Source organism: Corvus brachyrhynchos, unplaced genomic scaffold (assembly GCF_000691975.1).
Source record: "Corvus brachyrhynchos isolate BGI_N302 unplaced genomic scaffold, ASM69197v1 scaffold114, whole genome shotgun sequence".
NCBI classification, from domain to species: Eukaryota; Metazoa; Chordata; class Aves; order Passeriformes; family Corvidae; genus Corvus; species Corvus brachyrhynchos.
This window is the reverse complement of record NW_008238337.1, coordinates 4,597,363-4,612,362: the sequence shown is the minus strand read 5'-3', so window position 1 is coordinate 4,612,362 and position 15,000 is coordinate 4,597,363. Positions and strand designations below refer to the sequence as shown.

Sequence of the window (15,000 nt, the reverse complement as noted above, 5' to 3'; positions counted from 1 at the left end):
GCTGCATCCCACCTTGTTTTCCCACCTGGCATCCACCATCTCAGCACTGCTTCAGTCCTGCCGGTTCTCCCATCTGGCACCCACCCTCCCGGCACTGCTCCGGACCCATCAGGTTCTCCCATCCGGTACCCACCGTGCCACCACTGCCCCAGACCCACCGGGTTCTCCCGTTCGGTACCCACCCTCCCAGCACGGCTCCGGTCCCGCCCGGTTCTCCCCTCCGGTCCCCGCCGTCCTGCCGCCGCTCCCGTCAGCTTCTGGGGATGCCCTGAGGATGCGAGCGTGGCTTTTCACCCCTCCCTGCCCGTGCTGTATCACATGGCTCCATCGTGATGTGGCTTCCAACAAAGGTCTGGCCGGGTGCTGGAAATCACCCCCTCCCTCGGCCAACAGACTCCTGGAGCTCCTTGGGGGCGTGTCCGCAGCAAACCCGTCTGGCTTGGAGCGGGGTCTGGAGCAAGGCGCCTTCCTCCCAAATGGCAGCGTTTTGGCGAGGCTGATCCGACACCGATGTGCTCGAGAGCATCCCCGGGGTGTGCAGGCACCCGAGGCCTGGCATGTCACAAGAACAGAGCCAGACTGGGGCCATTGTCCGAGGAGCAGCTCCACGTGCTCAGTCACACTACATCCACTTTTTGCTTTCTGATTAATTCAGTTCCTTGTTTGAACGCTGAGGCTTGGGGGTCGGAGCAATCTGGGCTAGTGGGGGGGTGTCCCTGTCAGGGCAGGGGGTAGAACAGGATGAGCTTTAAGGTTCAAAAGTAGTCCAAAGGCAAAAGCTCAGTGACCCATCCAGCGGTGGGTGGGGGGTCTGGTCCGTTCTTGCATCTGAGCAGAAACACTGATGCACGACCTGATCCTGATGTAGTGTTCCCGGGCCAGGCTTTTCATTCGGGATCTGGGGTGCAGGTGAGGGATTCCAGCATGTGCTGGTCACTGTCCTCCTGGAAACAGGAGCCTCCAAAGGTCTGCAAACCAGGCAGATGCTCTGGAAGTGTCTGAGCTCCAGCCAGACTCATTTTCTGCAGTTTAGTAACAAGTGTTTACACTGAATCCCACTTCCATACAAATGCTGCTGTTTTGTTTTGCACTGCTACAAGTAGTAACTGGATTTTACTAATTATTACTTTGATATTTAACATAGAGGTGTTTTGCTTAGTAATTTATTTAGAGTTTTTAAATGTAACTTGCAGAATGATTGTTGTTGACCTGCTCTCTAAGCCCTTGAGCTGCATCTGAGGTGAGTGCTGGCATTGAACAGGGATTTTCTTTCTGTTTAGTGAAATGACAGAGTGAGCCTGGCCTCAAACAGATGGAGTTATTAATCCAGGAGTGAGGCAGCGAGGCAGCACTGTTCTATTGCTTTCTGCTTCTCCTTTTGCTCACTGATTCCTGATTTTTCTCGGTCCTTCATCACTGTGAAGCCCGGCCTGCAGCCTGCACTGCTCCTGGGGGTGGATGGTGAAGCTCAGAGCCCCAGCTCTGCATTCCCGGGAGCAGAATTCCTGTTTGCTCTCATTCCTCACTCCCTGCTATGCCTCTTTGTACAAATAAAACGCTCAGTAAACAATCCAGGCTCTTATTTATTCTCGGCTGTGCTGTTTGTTATTAACTGGGCTGTGGCTCCACAAAGGGGTGAGGCTGTCCCGATTCCTACCTCGGTTCCCTCACAGCTCCTACCTTGTTTTTAGTGGGATGGCAGTGCTGGGGGAACGTTTCCATGGATGTTTGTCAGCAAGGAGCCGTTAACAGCACAATCAAAGCGCATCCTACAATGCTTGTGCAGTTACCAGCAGCTCAGCTATGAATCAAAACTCAGCCAAAGCAGTGTAAGAAGGGTTTCCAAATAAAGAAAATCATGAAGTGCTGCTGTAAAAAGCCTTGAAACGGGATCAGAAGCACAAAAAAAGCACAGTCTTGATTTCAGGAACAAACAGCACGAACTCAGAGAACTTTTAAAGCTGGTTAGTTTTAGAAGAAGCTGCAAGTGTTTGTATCTCTGAGCTTCTCTTTCCTACATCAGCCTTAAGCTGCCTCAGAGAGAGAGGCTGGACTCTTGTTACACAACAGTTAAATATTAAATGTACTCAGAACCCTCTGCTCCTCTCTTACAAGAAGGTGCAGAGAGAAATTAATAAAGTTACCCTCCTGCCTTTCACCTGTGTTGTACTGATTCCCCCTTTTCACAACAGGGAGGTTAAAAACTTGGCTGAAGATGTTCTGGGGATTATAGGTCTGATTCACACTAAACCAGAACTACCTTTAAGAATTCAGTAGATGATAACGTCACTTTAATGTACCAAAATACAACAAAAGGCAGATAATTAGTAAAAAAAAAAGACTCCAAATACAGTGCTAGAAAAAAATAACTGTGTGTGCTGTAATGTGCAGTACCTTTGGTTTTTCTTCCAGCACACAGATGGCATCCATCTTACACTCAATGGGTTAAAAGTCAGGCTTTAAGAGAAGCAGCACTTGGCTGAGGGAAGCAGGGCCTTCCAGTTTTAGCTGGAACGATACAAACACCAAAGAAAGCAAAAAAAACCCAAAAAACCCAAAAGCAAATCCAATTTATTTTACAGTCCCAGACTAAGAAGCAGGAGCATAACAAAACTTCAACTGAAAGTGCTCAATGTTCTTTAGTTTAAATATAAAACCAGAACAAGCCAGCTTGAAAAATGCTATTTTTACCCCTCTTGTAACCTTTGAAATGCTTAGCAGAAGACAGGCAATGCCAGGCAGACGGGTTTGTAAAGGCAACAGCACTCTTTATTCCCACTGGAGGAATGCCCACAGCTCCATCTCCTACCTCCCACCCTGTCAGGAGCTCAACACGAGGCCTATTCCCTTTTCCCAACTGTGACAGTCACAGTAATCCCCTTTGCAAAGAAAGAAATTCCAACCCAGCCCACTGCCCCTGTGCAGGACAGTCCCCATTCCTGTAGCACCCAGGAGGATGTTTTTAGGGATGCAAGCTGTCCCAGGGAACAAAACCAGTGTGGAGGGGCCAGTCCTAGTGTAGGCTGAAGGAACTGTAACAATTTCCTATGTAAAACAATGGATTATTCATTTTAAAATAGGGTTCCAAGTCACCAACTGCCCCCTTGGTTATGATCAAGTCAGTTTTATAGTGATTTTACATTGGTTAATTAATAGTTGGTCACCCAGAACCGCCCTGTTTAGCCTGAGGAACAGGAGCAGTGTTAGGAGCAAGCTCAGAGCAGCTATACCAAAGGTTCCTCTGCTCCTGCCTGCCAGAACAGAGGGATATTGCTCACATTTAACAACTGTAAGGCTTTCCTGTGGCTGTTCACCGTGTACTTGTGGAGTGCACTCGAGAGTCACAGTGTGAGTACTGTAAACACCGACAGAAGTGCAGATAAAAGAGCTACAAAGATCCTGTATGGCCAAAAACCTGAGGAAAGCTGGTTAAAACAGACCTAGGAATCGTTACAAGACCAGTTTGATGAGTGCAGGCCTAGTGGCTTGGTTTAAAATCAATAAAAATATTCAGGTAAAAAAATAGATGTATTCACACGAAGGACAAGCGTTGGGGTTTTAAGAAGCAACACACGTTTCCCTTGCAGAATTAAAACTTCTCTTCCAATAAGGATACATTAAAATCTCACCTGAATTCTTTTGCTGGTTGCATTTAGCACCCACACTCAGCTGTGCACACCAAGAGATCCCAAAGAAGCACCTGTATCTATCCCTTAATTTCTTGCTGCCCTCTGACCATGGGAACGAGCTGGTTTGGAATCGCTGCAGAAACTGCTGCTGTACTGGACAGATGGTCCCATTTCAGCATCTAAAATTTTACTGGCTACTTGTTTTGTCCTTTTTCAGAAAGCACTAGCTTAATCTGGAGCTTGGATGAGCTGTTCAAGTATAAAATCATCCCTCCTAAGCCAAAAATCTCAATAACTAGAGGAGAGAGAACCACATCTAAACAAAACTAACAGAAAACATCTGTCAGCATGAAGAACTACCGTGTGTGTATAGGCAGGGAGATGCTCTCCCATGAAACAGCTGGAAAAACAGGCAATGGCTTTGAATTATTGAGAAATAATGAAGCAGATGAGTATTTCTTTGGTAAGTAATGAAGTTTCCCTCCTGAACTCCCCATAAATCAGGCTTTCAAGCTTTACTGCAATCCCACATCCTGATGCAAAGCAAAATTTCCATCTGCTCTTCAATAAATAAGTTTAGATAAAAACATTTCCTTCAAAGCTAAGACTGCATGGTTGGGGAGCCAAATGTGGAGTCCTGTGATCTGGAACTCCCCCAAACAAAAATAAATCATGTTTCTGCAGCTGATGCCAACTTAGAAGGCAGGTGAAATGTTTCCTTAAGCAATCCAGGAGTGGTCTTCAGACTGACAGCTCCGAAAACCTCCAGTTTTACGCAGATTTGGTCATCCCTGCTTCAGGAGGTCACTTAGGAGCTATTTTTCCACAAGAGAGAGCTGTAAGACTTGCTGAAGCTCTGCATCTTCCCTTTCCCGCCGCTGCTTCTCCTGCTCCTCCTGCTCCCGCACAGACAATTCCATGGCAAGCTGTAAGTCCTTCTCAAAGCTGGAAACTTCACCGGAGCTGCTGCTGTGGGAGTTCCCTGATCTTGTCAGAAAGCTCTCCTGCAGTGCCCTGATGGAAAAGAATAACTTTGAGAAGTAAAAGAGACAGAGCCTGTCTCATATTCCTTGCAATGATCCTTCCTGGCAACTGTTTTAGACTCACACACCTGAAAATCTCTCCCAGGGGGAAGAAAACAGTTTGAGGATAGGAGAGCAGCTGTTCTAACATCTGTAAAATTCTCAATGTCAAACCTTGATTCCTTTGAATCTTTCATAGATACCAACAGTTATATTTTCAATGGGCCTTTAAAAGCATCCTCACCTGGTTTAAAGGATTTTCCATTTACGTAAGAACCCAGAGGATTCAGTTCTTGGTTTCTTTGCATTTAACTGCAGAAAGACTCCACAGACACCAGAGCTCATTTTTAAGTGTCCATTAAATCTGTGTTTTTAAGGATTACACAAGGATTTTAAAAAGAAAGAAGAGCTGCCTTGAAGTGTGAAGCCTCTAATAACTAAACATTCAACTGAGAGGGATCAAATTCAGAGTTTTAAGAGCAGAACTGAAGGACTGGGTTTGTTTGTTGAGTAAAGAATCTGTTGTGTGCACAGACCAGCCCCACAGCTGGGAAGAACTACACTACACAAACCAGGGAGGCCCAGTTTAGAGTTCTTGTTTCTTGGAGAAGTTGGAAGAAGCACAAGAAGAGACCTTGAGTTTTGTGCATCTGCTACTCACATACGCCAAAAAAAAAAGGCAAAATTGCTTCATGCTACTGCTGGGGGTATTTTGGCTCTATCACTGCATGGTTTGATGTGAAAAAATGTACTTACTTCTGATACTGTATATTGAAGTCCTGGGAATATGCAACTGCTCCGTTGGAATGCACCCCCAGTTCCTAGAGATGGGTAAAGACAGACAATCCCACAGCAGTTACCACGTCTGCAGAGTAACTCACTGAAAGTAACCTTTAAACCACCCTTAATTCTTCTTTGAAATACATTATTTTTATTTTCTGAGGTCTTGAAAAACTGATCCTACCCAGGTTTCCTTCAGCTCTTGCTGCACAATGCTTGCCCAAGCTGCCACTGCACAGATCCCAGCACTTACTTTATTTCCACCAGATTCCAACAAGCTCTGCTGGATGGCAAACTGCATGATCTCATTATCCTCATCCTGCACGTGGATGTTCCTGCCATCATCCTGGATGTGGTAGGATTTGGGGATCTCAAACACCGACTGGTCGACCTCAAAATTAGCACCTACAGAAGCCAAATGAAGTTAAAAATACACTGTGCCCTGTTTGTAACAAGTTGTAACCGAAAAGATTCTGATGAATGCTTTTGCAGGATAACAAATTGCAGCTCCCCCTGTTGCATTCCCTGCAGTTCAGCTTCTCTCTCCTCTGTGCATTCCACGGACAGGGATGTAAAAAGGTGGGATCCCTGCACCTTTCCACCCCTTACCTGCATCACTCTGTGCACCACCAGGAGAGCTTCTCTCAGCTGTCCTGCAGCTGTTGACATTTTCAAAAGTAATTCGGGCATTCAGCACGTGAAACAGGGGAATTTCTGTAAGAGGACAAGATTTCTGTCAAAATGAGAACTCTTACTCACTTCCACACCTACATCAAACCCTTACATGTTTATGGGGTATATTCCACAACAGCTTCCTATAATGACAAAGCACAGAGTAACTCACCTCACCAAGAAGGTGGCTTTAGTTATTCTGAACCTCTCTCTAAATCTCTTATTTTAGAATAAGACTTGCCAAATTTAAGGCACTGAAGGTAAGAGGAAAGAGGCCGACAACAGCTCATTCTCACTGAAATGACACTGTCTTTAAAATGGTATTTCTGAACTGTTCATTCAGAATTTGGATTTTGTGACTCCAGATACACAAGACAATGTTTGAGGTATCATTTAGTGAGACAAGTAAAAGGCTAATGTGGTTTCTGTAAATAATATATTGCAAAACCAAAGGGAAAAAATGGACAAGATGCTACAATAAAAATTGCTAAAGATTACCAATTTTGACAGGAAATCCCGGCGGAAATTCCAGAGTGATGAAATCCCTAAGTCTGGCAAAATGAGCACTGGTTCTGGCCATCAGGTCAATGATTGGAGTGATTTGTTCCATAAGAGACAAAGGGAATTCTTCACTCATCCACAAAGTTGCTTTAAATCTTTAAGACAAAATAGGATAAAAACTCCCTAAATTCACAGTTTAGGAACAGATGCAAAGCAAAACAGGCAGTTGGGCAGTGACAGGAGGTTACTAACAAGTTACAGCACCAGCCCAAATGTTTGCTTTCACTCACTGGAATTAAAAATAGATTGTAGCTGAATACTTCAAGATCCCTCTTCTGATTAATTGTGAAAGCTGGGGGAAAAAACCACACTGGATATTTGTAAAAATGGTTTCCACGGATTAGAAACTGGGAAGAGACTAACTAGAAATAGTTTAAAGGGTATTTCTCACTTCTGTGTTCTAATGGTGACTTCCTTTGGTCTTCCTATGTCTCTGCCTTTCAGATCAAATTCTGGGTTGAAGTATTCCTCCAGAGAAATAGCAGTGGGATTGTTGGTTGCAGCATACTCTGTTGTCCTGGATGTATTCTAGAAGGCAAGAGAGGAAAAAAACCACCCAAAAAGTACTGAATAGACAGTGGCAACTACAAGAAACTTTTAAGTTACCCTTTGTGAAGTAACTCATTCCTCATTTCAGATACAGTGACACACAGCCATAAATACCAGCCTTTACTAGACTGGTTTCACTGAGGTTAAAAATCTCCAAGCTTTTTAGAGACAGGAAAAATCTACTTAGATACTTTAAAGCTGGAAACCAACCAGAAATGTACACACGAGCCACAGCATTTCCAAGCTCCAAATCCTTTACTAAAGTCAAACCTTTGATGGATTATTTGAACCCAAAATCTCTACCCTGTCAATGTGCAATGCCATCCTGACAGAGAGCCAGCAAATCCATTATCCACTGTTCTTCAGCAGTTTAGAAGCAAGGGAGTTTCTAAAGCCACGTGGAATCATGGAATGGTTGGGGTTGGAAGGAATCTTAAATTTCACCTATTTCCAACCAAACAAAAACATCCTCAGGGGAAATGAAAACCTCATAATCGAAACTGCTGCCAAACTAAGGAAACAAGAGGTGACTCCACACACCAGTGAGCTGTGCTGACATCAGACACTCACCTGAGCACCACATTCATGCTCCACTGTCCCCAGGAATGATTCCAGAGGGCTCCTGTCAGCTTCAGGTAACAGGAGGGAAAACAAAACCAGCCATTAGTATTAATTAGCAGTAAAACTGGCACTCAGGCCAGGCTTCCAACCCAAAGGGAAGCTGCTCAGATCTCCTGTGAGCTTTACCAGGCAAGCCCAGGACCTGCAGCTGACAGTATAAAACAGGAACAACATACAGAATGGAGCAAAGATTGTCAGTGGGGTTTTTTGATTAGCAGACACCTTTATGAGTCCCAGTGCCTCAGTGGCCCCATGGTAGGGGAATTTCCATATGAAGTTACTGGCTGGTCACCCTTTAATTCAAATACCAGAAGAAATCAGTGGACCAAACCAAACAAAAATTCCAAGCAAACAAAGCTTCTGTGAATCTTGTATCCATGGCCAAAGTGAAGTAAGGGCATGAACATATTTCAGAGCAGAAAAGTGCAGCATTTTCAAACTGTCAGTAAACTTTCAACAGGTTTGAAGGGCTTTTCTTTCCTCTAAATACAGCTGGGATAAAACCAGGTTCATCTGTAGGTTAAGAGTGAAATAATGAGCTGCCTCAGACACAGAACATGTCAAAGTAAAGCAGGGCAAAGTCAGCAAGAAGAGAATTTCCTTGTTTGTCTACCCAGTTCTTCAGTCACTCAGAGGAGATGACAGAGAGCCAAAGGGTTCTATTTATCTCCAATTTTCCTATGGGGAAGATACCTTTATATCTCCTCTTCTCCTCTTCTGTTAAATGTTCTGTTCTGATCCGTGTGATCACATTCACGTTGTTTGCCATGTAGACCTTACAAAAAATGCAGGGACAAAAACCAAGCAGCACCACAGGTTAAAAAAAGGAGTTCCCCAGTAAAACATCATGTACACAAAACTAACTGAACCAACCTCAACACCAGACAGGCATTTCCAAGAGATTTTAAGAGGGAATGGAAAAGGAAAGTCAGGGAACAGTATTTCTAAACAGAGATTAGTTGTAAGACCACAGAAATGAAATCTAGTGACAGTTTAGTTCTGCAGGAACACTAATGAACTCCCTGTCCAGCTGAAGAGCCCTGCAGTCTTACCAGGAAAAACCTTCAGATAAATGTAAAAGCTACTCAGCACTTACTCTTCTGGTGAGTGAAATTTAAAAAATGTATTTATTGCACCAATTCCCAAACCTGGAGTAAACACAGAACCAGGGAAATTAAATCCCGTGATTCTGAACCCAAATTCCTACCACACCTTCAAAAATATTTCACTGAGGCAAAATAGAGGTCAAAACCAGTGTCAGGTGGAACCATTCTAAGCAGCTGTGACTCAGAAGCAGGGCAGAGTCCAGCTCATGAATTCATGATGCCACTCAAGGCTGCTGGTCCCTTGCAACGCTGTTATTATCAACAGGTTCCTCAACTTTCACACACTGAAACAATGGCAGTGTTCAAGCATGAGTTAAGTGCCAGCCTTTGGAAGGGAAGGACTGCTGGCAGCTTTGCTGAATCTTCTGTCCCTCTTCCCCCCTCTTTAAGCCCCCTTTTTCCCCTATATTCCCTTGCACAGGGGCTCCATCCCTCCCACAGGCCTGGAAGTTCCTCACTCCAGCCCAATTCTGCTGGCAACACAACAAATGTCCCAACAGGAATTTTAAGACCTGAAATATTCAGGAAATACAGAAAAAGCACAACCAGACTTCAATTTGCTGCAAGACCTATCAGAAGAACAGAACAGGCTTTACCTTGGCTTCATAACCATTGACACCTTCTGATTTTTCTGTCCTCCATACCCAGAATCCAGATGTGGTTCTGACAAAAAGGGAACACCACAAGCGTCTACACAGCTGCATTTCTACACAACCCCCAGCTGGTTCTTCTAAATCTGATTTTAAACAACATTTGACAGATTATTAACCCCAGATACCTGGAAAAATAGGTGTAGTAATGAAGACAAATGTGCGTCTGTTAAAAGACACAACATACACATTTTTTTAAAGTATTCATGTGAAAGTTGACTTATTTGTTACCAAATCAAAGCTCTTGTCCATTAGTTCCAGCACGTGGATTTAGGTGAAATGCAAATTTGCAGTGAGCAACTGACTCAATCTTAAGAGGCTTTTCCCAACCTTAATGATTCTACCCCACTAATATGATAAACTGGAAGTTTTCTGCCAATGATTTCTTTCAACTGGGAGCTTTTTGCCAAGCAATAGTGGCAAGCTGACCAACCCAAATTTCTTTAATGGTTTGTGAAGCTTAAAGTAATTTCAGGCGTAACCCTGAAAGTTTTAGCTATCAAAGCTTTTGAGAGTTCATCATTAAAGCTTTTTCCAAACAGAACATCAAAACGTTTATCTGCTAAGACAAACTCTCTGTCTCACCTTTCAAAAGCAATGCTTTTGGTATCAAGGCACGTGCTGATGATTGGAGATGTAAGGCGTCTCTCCACATCTTTCCTCTTGGGTGTCATGGATCCCAGAGTCAAACGCTTCATGTGCTGGGAGATCTCAAACCTCTCTGTCGTGACAAACTTGTCATCGTGGTTGATCTCGATGAGCTCTGCCCAGCCACCAGTGTCTGGTGGAAAAGGCACAGTTGAAGTTAAAAAACTCAGCAAGTGTTCCAGGGTGAAAAGCTGGGGGTATATAGTGTATCAAATCCGGGTGTTTTTGCACTCAGCTGGGATTGGGGCAGCAGAACAGAAGGAGGGAAACTGAGTAAAACACCGAAATTTTAGCCCTATCACCAATTTTTTACCCCAGATTTACTCAAAGCAAAGAAGTGCAGCCATCACAAAACAGTGTCTCTAAGAGACACGAATATAAACATAAAACCTTCATAAAACACAAGAGGCCTTTTTTGTGTAAAATCAGGATTTCTCACTGTGCTCACACAGAATTTGGGCATCAGTAGTGCAGGCAGGTGAACTCTTTACCTTCTCCCTTGAAGATGACAGTCCTCCTGCCCCTCTCCCAGCTCATGTTCTCGAAGCCCAGCAAGGTGATGTCGACGCGCAGCTTGGCCCGGCTCTTCCAGATGCGGCACACGTCGCTCGGGCACACCCTGGAAACCAGGGGCACTGGGAGAAATGGGAGGATTGGAAAGGGAAAATGTGCAAGAGGTGCAGCACAGAGGAAACAAACTCAAGAACAGGGATTGCTCACTCCTGGGAATGTCATTCCAGAGGAGGTGAGATACTGATCCTCTTTAGCTTTAAGAACTACCAGCTTGGGGTAAAACGGGCCTAATTTACAGATGAATATGAAAAGGAAGAAGATATTTGTTCAGACTGAAAGATGTGAAATGGCATAAACCCCATGCCTCGCAGTCTAACAGTTTGATATTTGAAATATTTAGTCAGCTGTGAGGCCTAGTGTTGACTCCTTTCAGGGAAAAGCAGGTACTGCCCAAATAGCCAGTGCATCCATAGATGACACACCATCACTTCAGTCGTCAATGGCCAGGGACAGGTAAAAAAATACCCCAAGAAAAGTCTTCAGCAATTGCAACAACAGCTAAATTCTCCACTACTAGAAACCAACCAACCAAATAAACAGGAAACAAAGAATAATTGTGCAACAAAAACACAAGAGGTCATTTTGAGAGGGAAGAGAGAAGGATTCCGGGGAGAGGATATTTCCCTGCCTGTGTTGTGGGACATTTGTAACTCATTTTTACAGCTCGGAATTGGTAACAAGGAGCAGGATTCTTACCCCAGCTAGTGAATTCCCATTTCATTTCCACATAAAAGTCAGGAGTCTGCAGAAGGAAAACACTTGATGAATACCTCACGAAATAGTTTTACTCTGACATTCAGCGCAGCATTTCCCATGAACATTTTGCGTAAAGGAAGAAAAAAGAGGAGCAGAACTGGAGAAATGGTAAGTGAATGCTAAAATTGAAATTGAAAGTAGCAATTGAAAGTAGCAGTAACAGCCACTGCCCTGCCCCTGCTGCTATCTGGGGAGTTGTTCTTCCTTGTTTTACTGGAGAGGCAGTAATGCCTTCAAGATTCACCCTCTAATATTGGAGTTCATGACAAAGGATTTAAACAAAGTCAAGGAAAAGCCTCCATGTCCCTCAGCACTATGCAACATGCAGGCTGGAACAAAACACAACTGCCCAGCTGATTGCAATAGTTCACTTAACTGAACTACTTGAATGAGAATTCAAGCAGTGAAGTCAGTCTGGAGTGAGAGTTTACATTTCAATAAATCATCACCTCGTTAATTTTCTGCAGTAACTCAGGAACTCCTCCGAGGGTCATCGAGGTCTGCTGGTAGTCCCGATGCTGCAGGATCAACTGGACCATCTCTGGATCCCCTGTGCTGACAGCCTCGTGCAAAACTGAAAGAAACCCAGCCACGGCCTCATGTCTCTTTGCTTGCTGCCCAAAATTCCACGTAAAAACAAAGAACATCTGCTACCAAAAGTATCACACCCCGGGTTGTCCTTACCCGTCCATCCCTGCGCGTTCTCCTTGGTCACATCTGCCTTGTGCTGCAGGAGGACCTTGGCAGATTCTATGTAACCCAAGGAAACCGCCAAGTGCAGCAAGGTCCGGCCCCGCGGATCCCGCTGGTCAACATCCTGTCAGTGTCCGAGAGAGAAAGAACGCAGCTCATCAGAGCTTACACAAACAAAGGGCTAATCCAGGAGTCCATATTCCCTGCCATTCCCACAGTTCCCAAACTCTATTGCACCGCCCTTCTGCGGGGCCGTCTTGCTTCCCCACGTGAATAAAAGGAGAAGCAGAATGGGGCCTATGAAATGCCCCAAAAACTGTAGGACAGGAGTTCTTGTTGATGCTTCTCATTTCTTTTTCTGTCATTCTTTCCCCTCTGTCTCTCCCCAGAAAGGTCAGGAGGAGATGGGAGTTCTCGTCCGTGTGCATCACCCCACAGACAGCCGAGAGCCTGAGACCCCACAGAGGGCTTAAACTGTCCAACAAAAGAGGGGAGGGGAAAGGGAAAAAAAAGGCAACAGGGCATACAACACGGATTTTGGACAGCACTTTTGGAAAGGACAGAAGCAGATGGTGTTTCACAAAGCACACACAGCACAATGAGGATTGAGGGCATTCTCTACAAGTCACTAAAATAAAAAAATAAACTACACAGGCACAAATATCCAAAACATGCAAGCACAACATACTCATACCTTACACATTTTTCACTATTAGCTTAGAGATTTGAAACAGAAGAGCATCTATAACTAGAGGAAAAGGGGAAAGTCAATAGCAGAATGAGAAAGGAAAGTTATTGTGCACGTTAACAGCGTTATCTGACAGCATCAAGTCAGAATATCTCACACAGAGTGGGGAAAACTTTGGTTTAATGCATCTTCTTTTCTGGGGTGGAACATTAATTAATTTGCTTCCCCACCTCCTGCAGCTCCAACACTGCAGCACCAACAGGTAAAGGGCTCCAAGGGTCCCTCCCCACTATCTTTGTTGCTGTTCCCTTGTCCCCACATGCCCGAGCCAGTTTGCCACTCCAGCTGCAGCTGGGAAGTGGCTTCGATCCCTTCACGCGTCCCTCCGGCAGCAGGAAGCTCATCCCAAAGAAGCAGGAGGAAATAGATCTTTGGAACACTTTAAAAAAAAAAGGTGTTTAAAAGCAGGTAAAGGAAGTAAGAGACAGACACAGTCCATCTTCACACACTGCTGGTTTCTACAGGGAATGGAGGCAGGAAGCAGCATTCCACAAGCGGGAGGCTGCTGAGTGATCCCTATTTAATGACAAACTCTCACAGGTGTCAGAAATAAACACACAGGAGCAAAGTGCCAGTGAGGTTAAAGATTTTGTTAATGCATAAGATGACATAAATTAGATTAAAAGTGACTGCATTCCAAAGATTCTCCCAAACCAGGGCAGGAACATGCTCTAAGCAGGAATTAGTAAGTCAGGTGCACCGTTAGAGCTGCAGGTGACAATCAGGAGGTGGCACAGCTGGTCTTGGGCTCATGTACTTGTGGTGTCAGGTATAATTAATTAATCAGCTCTGCTTATTAACTGTACCTTAACTCTAGCCTGTGTCAGAGCTTTTCCACAGCAGCTCAGCCAGAAGGATTTTTGCTGCTCGAGCTCTGCTGCAGCTTTCAGGCTGTTTCCTTACGTCATCGTGTCCCAGAGAGGGGACAGCTTTGTGTTTTCTACTCTCCAGCATGGAACAATGATCCATTTTTCTTACCAGAGATGCTGAAAACATTCCAACCAATACAAAAACTCTGCCCCCGATCTTGGACAGCAACAAATCCATGAGAACTGATGGTGCTCAGCAAGGTAGGGGCTGGTTTGATCTCTGGCAGCAGCAGCCACCTTTGGTGCACGCTGACTTCCCACTAAGCTAAACATTATTTATTGCTTTAATAAATAAATTAATTTCCATCACAGCTGCTCTTCTAAAGGGACTCCTAACTCTCCCAAAGAGCTACTCTGCAGCTGCACTGGCATACTTAAGAGCAAAGCTTTACAGATGGGAAGCCAACGTTTAATATCTGGCGTGAAAGCATATTCCTACACCTCCTTCCATCACTCCCACACCACAAATAAACAGGTGACGAAGTTCAGGGGTCCCTCAAGCTCAGCAAACGCTCCTGGCAGTACCACCAGGGTGCTTCTCCCTGGCACAGCAGTGAGCGAGCGGCACCAAGCCCCGCACTATGGCAAAAGCTCTTTTGAGGCCACCAGCCCCCCCAGCAGCCCCTTCAGAGCCCGGCTACCCCATTACCTGGTCCTGCAGCTCCTCACCCAGCCGCCTGTAGTCGTTATTCCAGACCAGGACGTGCAGGGGGAAGGCGCTGCTGGCCCCGCCAGGGGAGCTCATCCCGGCACACACCTGGGGAGGGGGAGCCAGGGCCCCTCACTCTTCCCTCTCTGGATTCTGGACACCCCAAGTTACTCAAGCCCTGACCCTTTCAGCTTCTCGTTTCTCCTGGCACCCACCTGACCCAGGTGTGTGTGCGCGAGCCCGGGCCACAACCCCCTATGAACCCTTCACCCCGCTCCAAGGGGAGCCCCATACAAAACCCCACCGCGGGGGTCTCCCCTGCTCCTGGTGCCCCTCGCAGCCCCCCGCTCCCGAGGGTGTCCTCCCGGTGCCCCCTCAGCCCCGCTCCCGGGGGCCTCCCCGATCTCGCCCCCTCAGCCGTCCCTGCCCCTCTTCCCCGTCCCTCCAGGGACGGCTGGGACGAACCACAGCGCG

General features: G+C 45.6%; 1 protein-coding gene across 2 annotated transcripts; it reads right to left on the bottom strand.

Annotated features, from left to right (window-relative positions):
* Positions 1-2,274: 2,274 nt before the first annotated feature.
* On the bottom strand, positions 2,275-14,885 carry ANKRD13A (ankyrin repeat domain 13A). 2 transcript variants are annotated; one of them, XM_017734900.1, is made up of 16 exons: positions 14,527-14,598; positions 12,955-13,008; positions 12,252-12,384; positions 12,017-12,141; positions 11,508-11,553; positions 10,730-10,873; positions 10,176-10,371; positions 9,537-9,603; positions 8,528-8,609; positions 7,784-7,842; positions 7,056-7,192; positions 6,602-6,759; positions 6,041-6,145; positions 5,685-5,836; positions 5,408-5,472; positions 2,275-4,643 (listed from the first exon to the last, which is right to left on the bottom strand). In XM_017734900.1, exons 2-16 carry the CDS (start codon positions 12,961-12,963, stop codon positions 4,445-4,447), a joined length of 1,677 nt encoding a protein of 558 aa, XP_017590389.1. In that variant the 5' UTR covers positions 12,964-13,008; positions 14,527-14,598; the 3' UTR covers positions 2,275-4,444. The 2 variants fall into 2 exon arrangements, with proteins under 2 accessions (XP_017590389.1, XP_008632298.1); XM_008634076.2 differs by lacking the exon at positions 12,955-13,008 and having other exon boundaries at positions 14,527-14,885.
* Between the last annotated feature and the right edge of the window lie 115 nt (positions 14,886-15,000).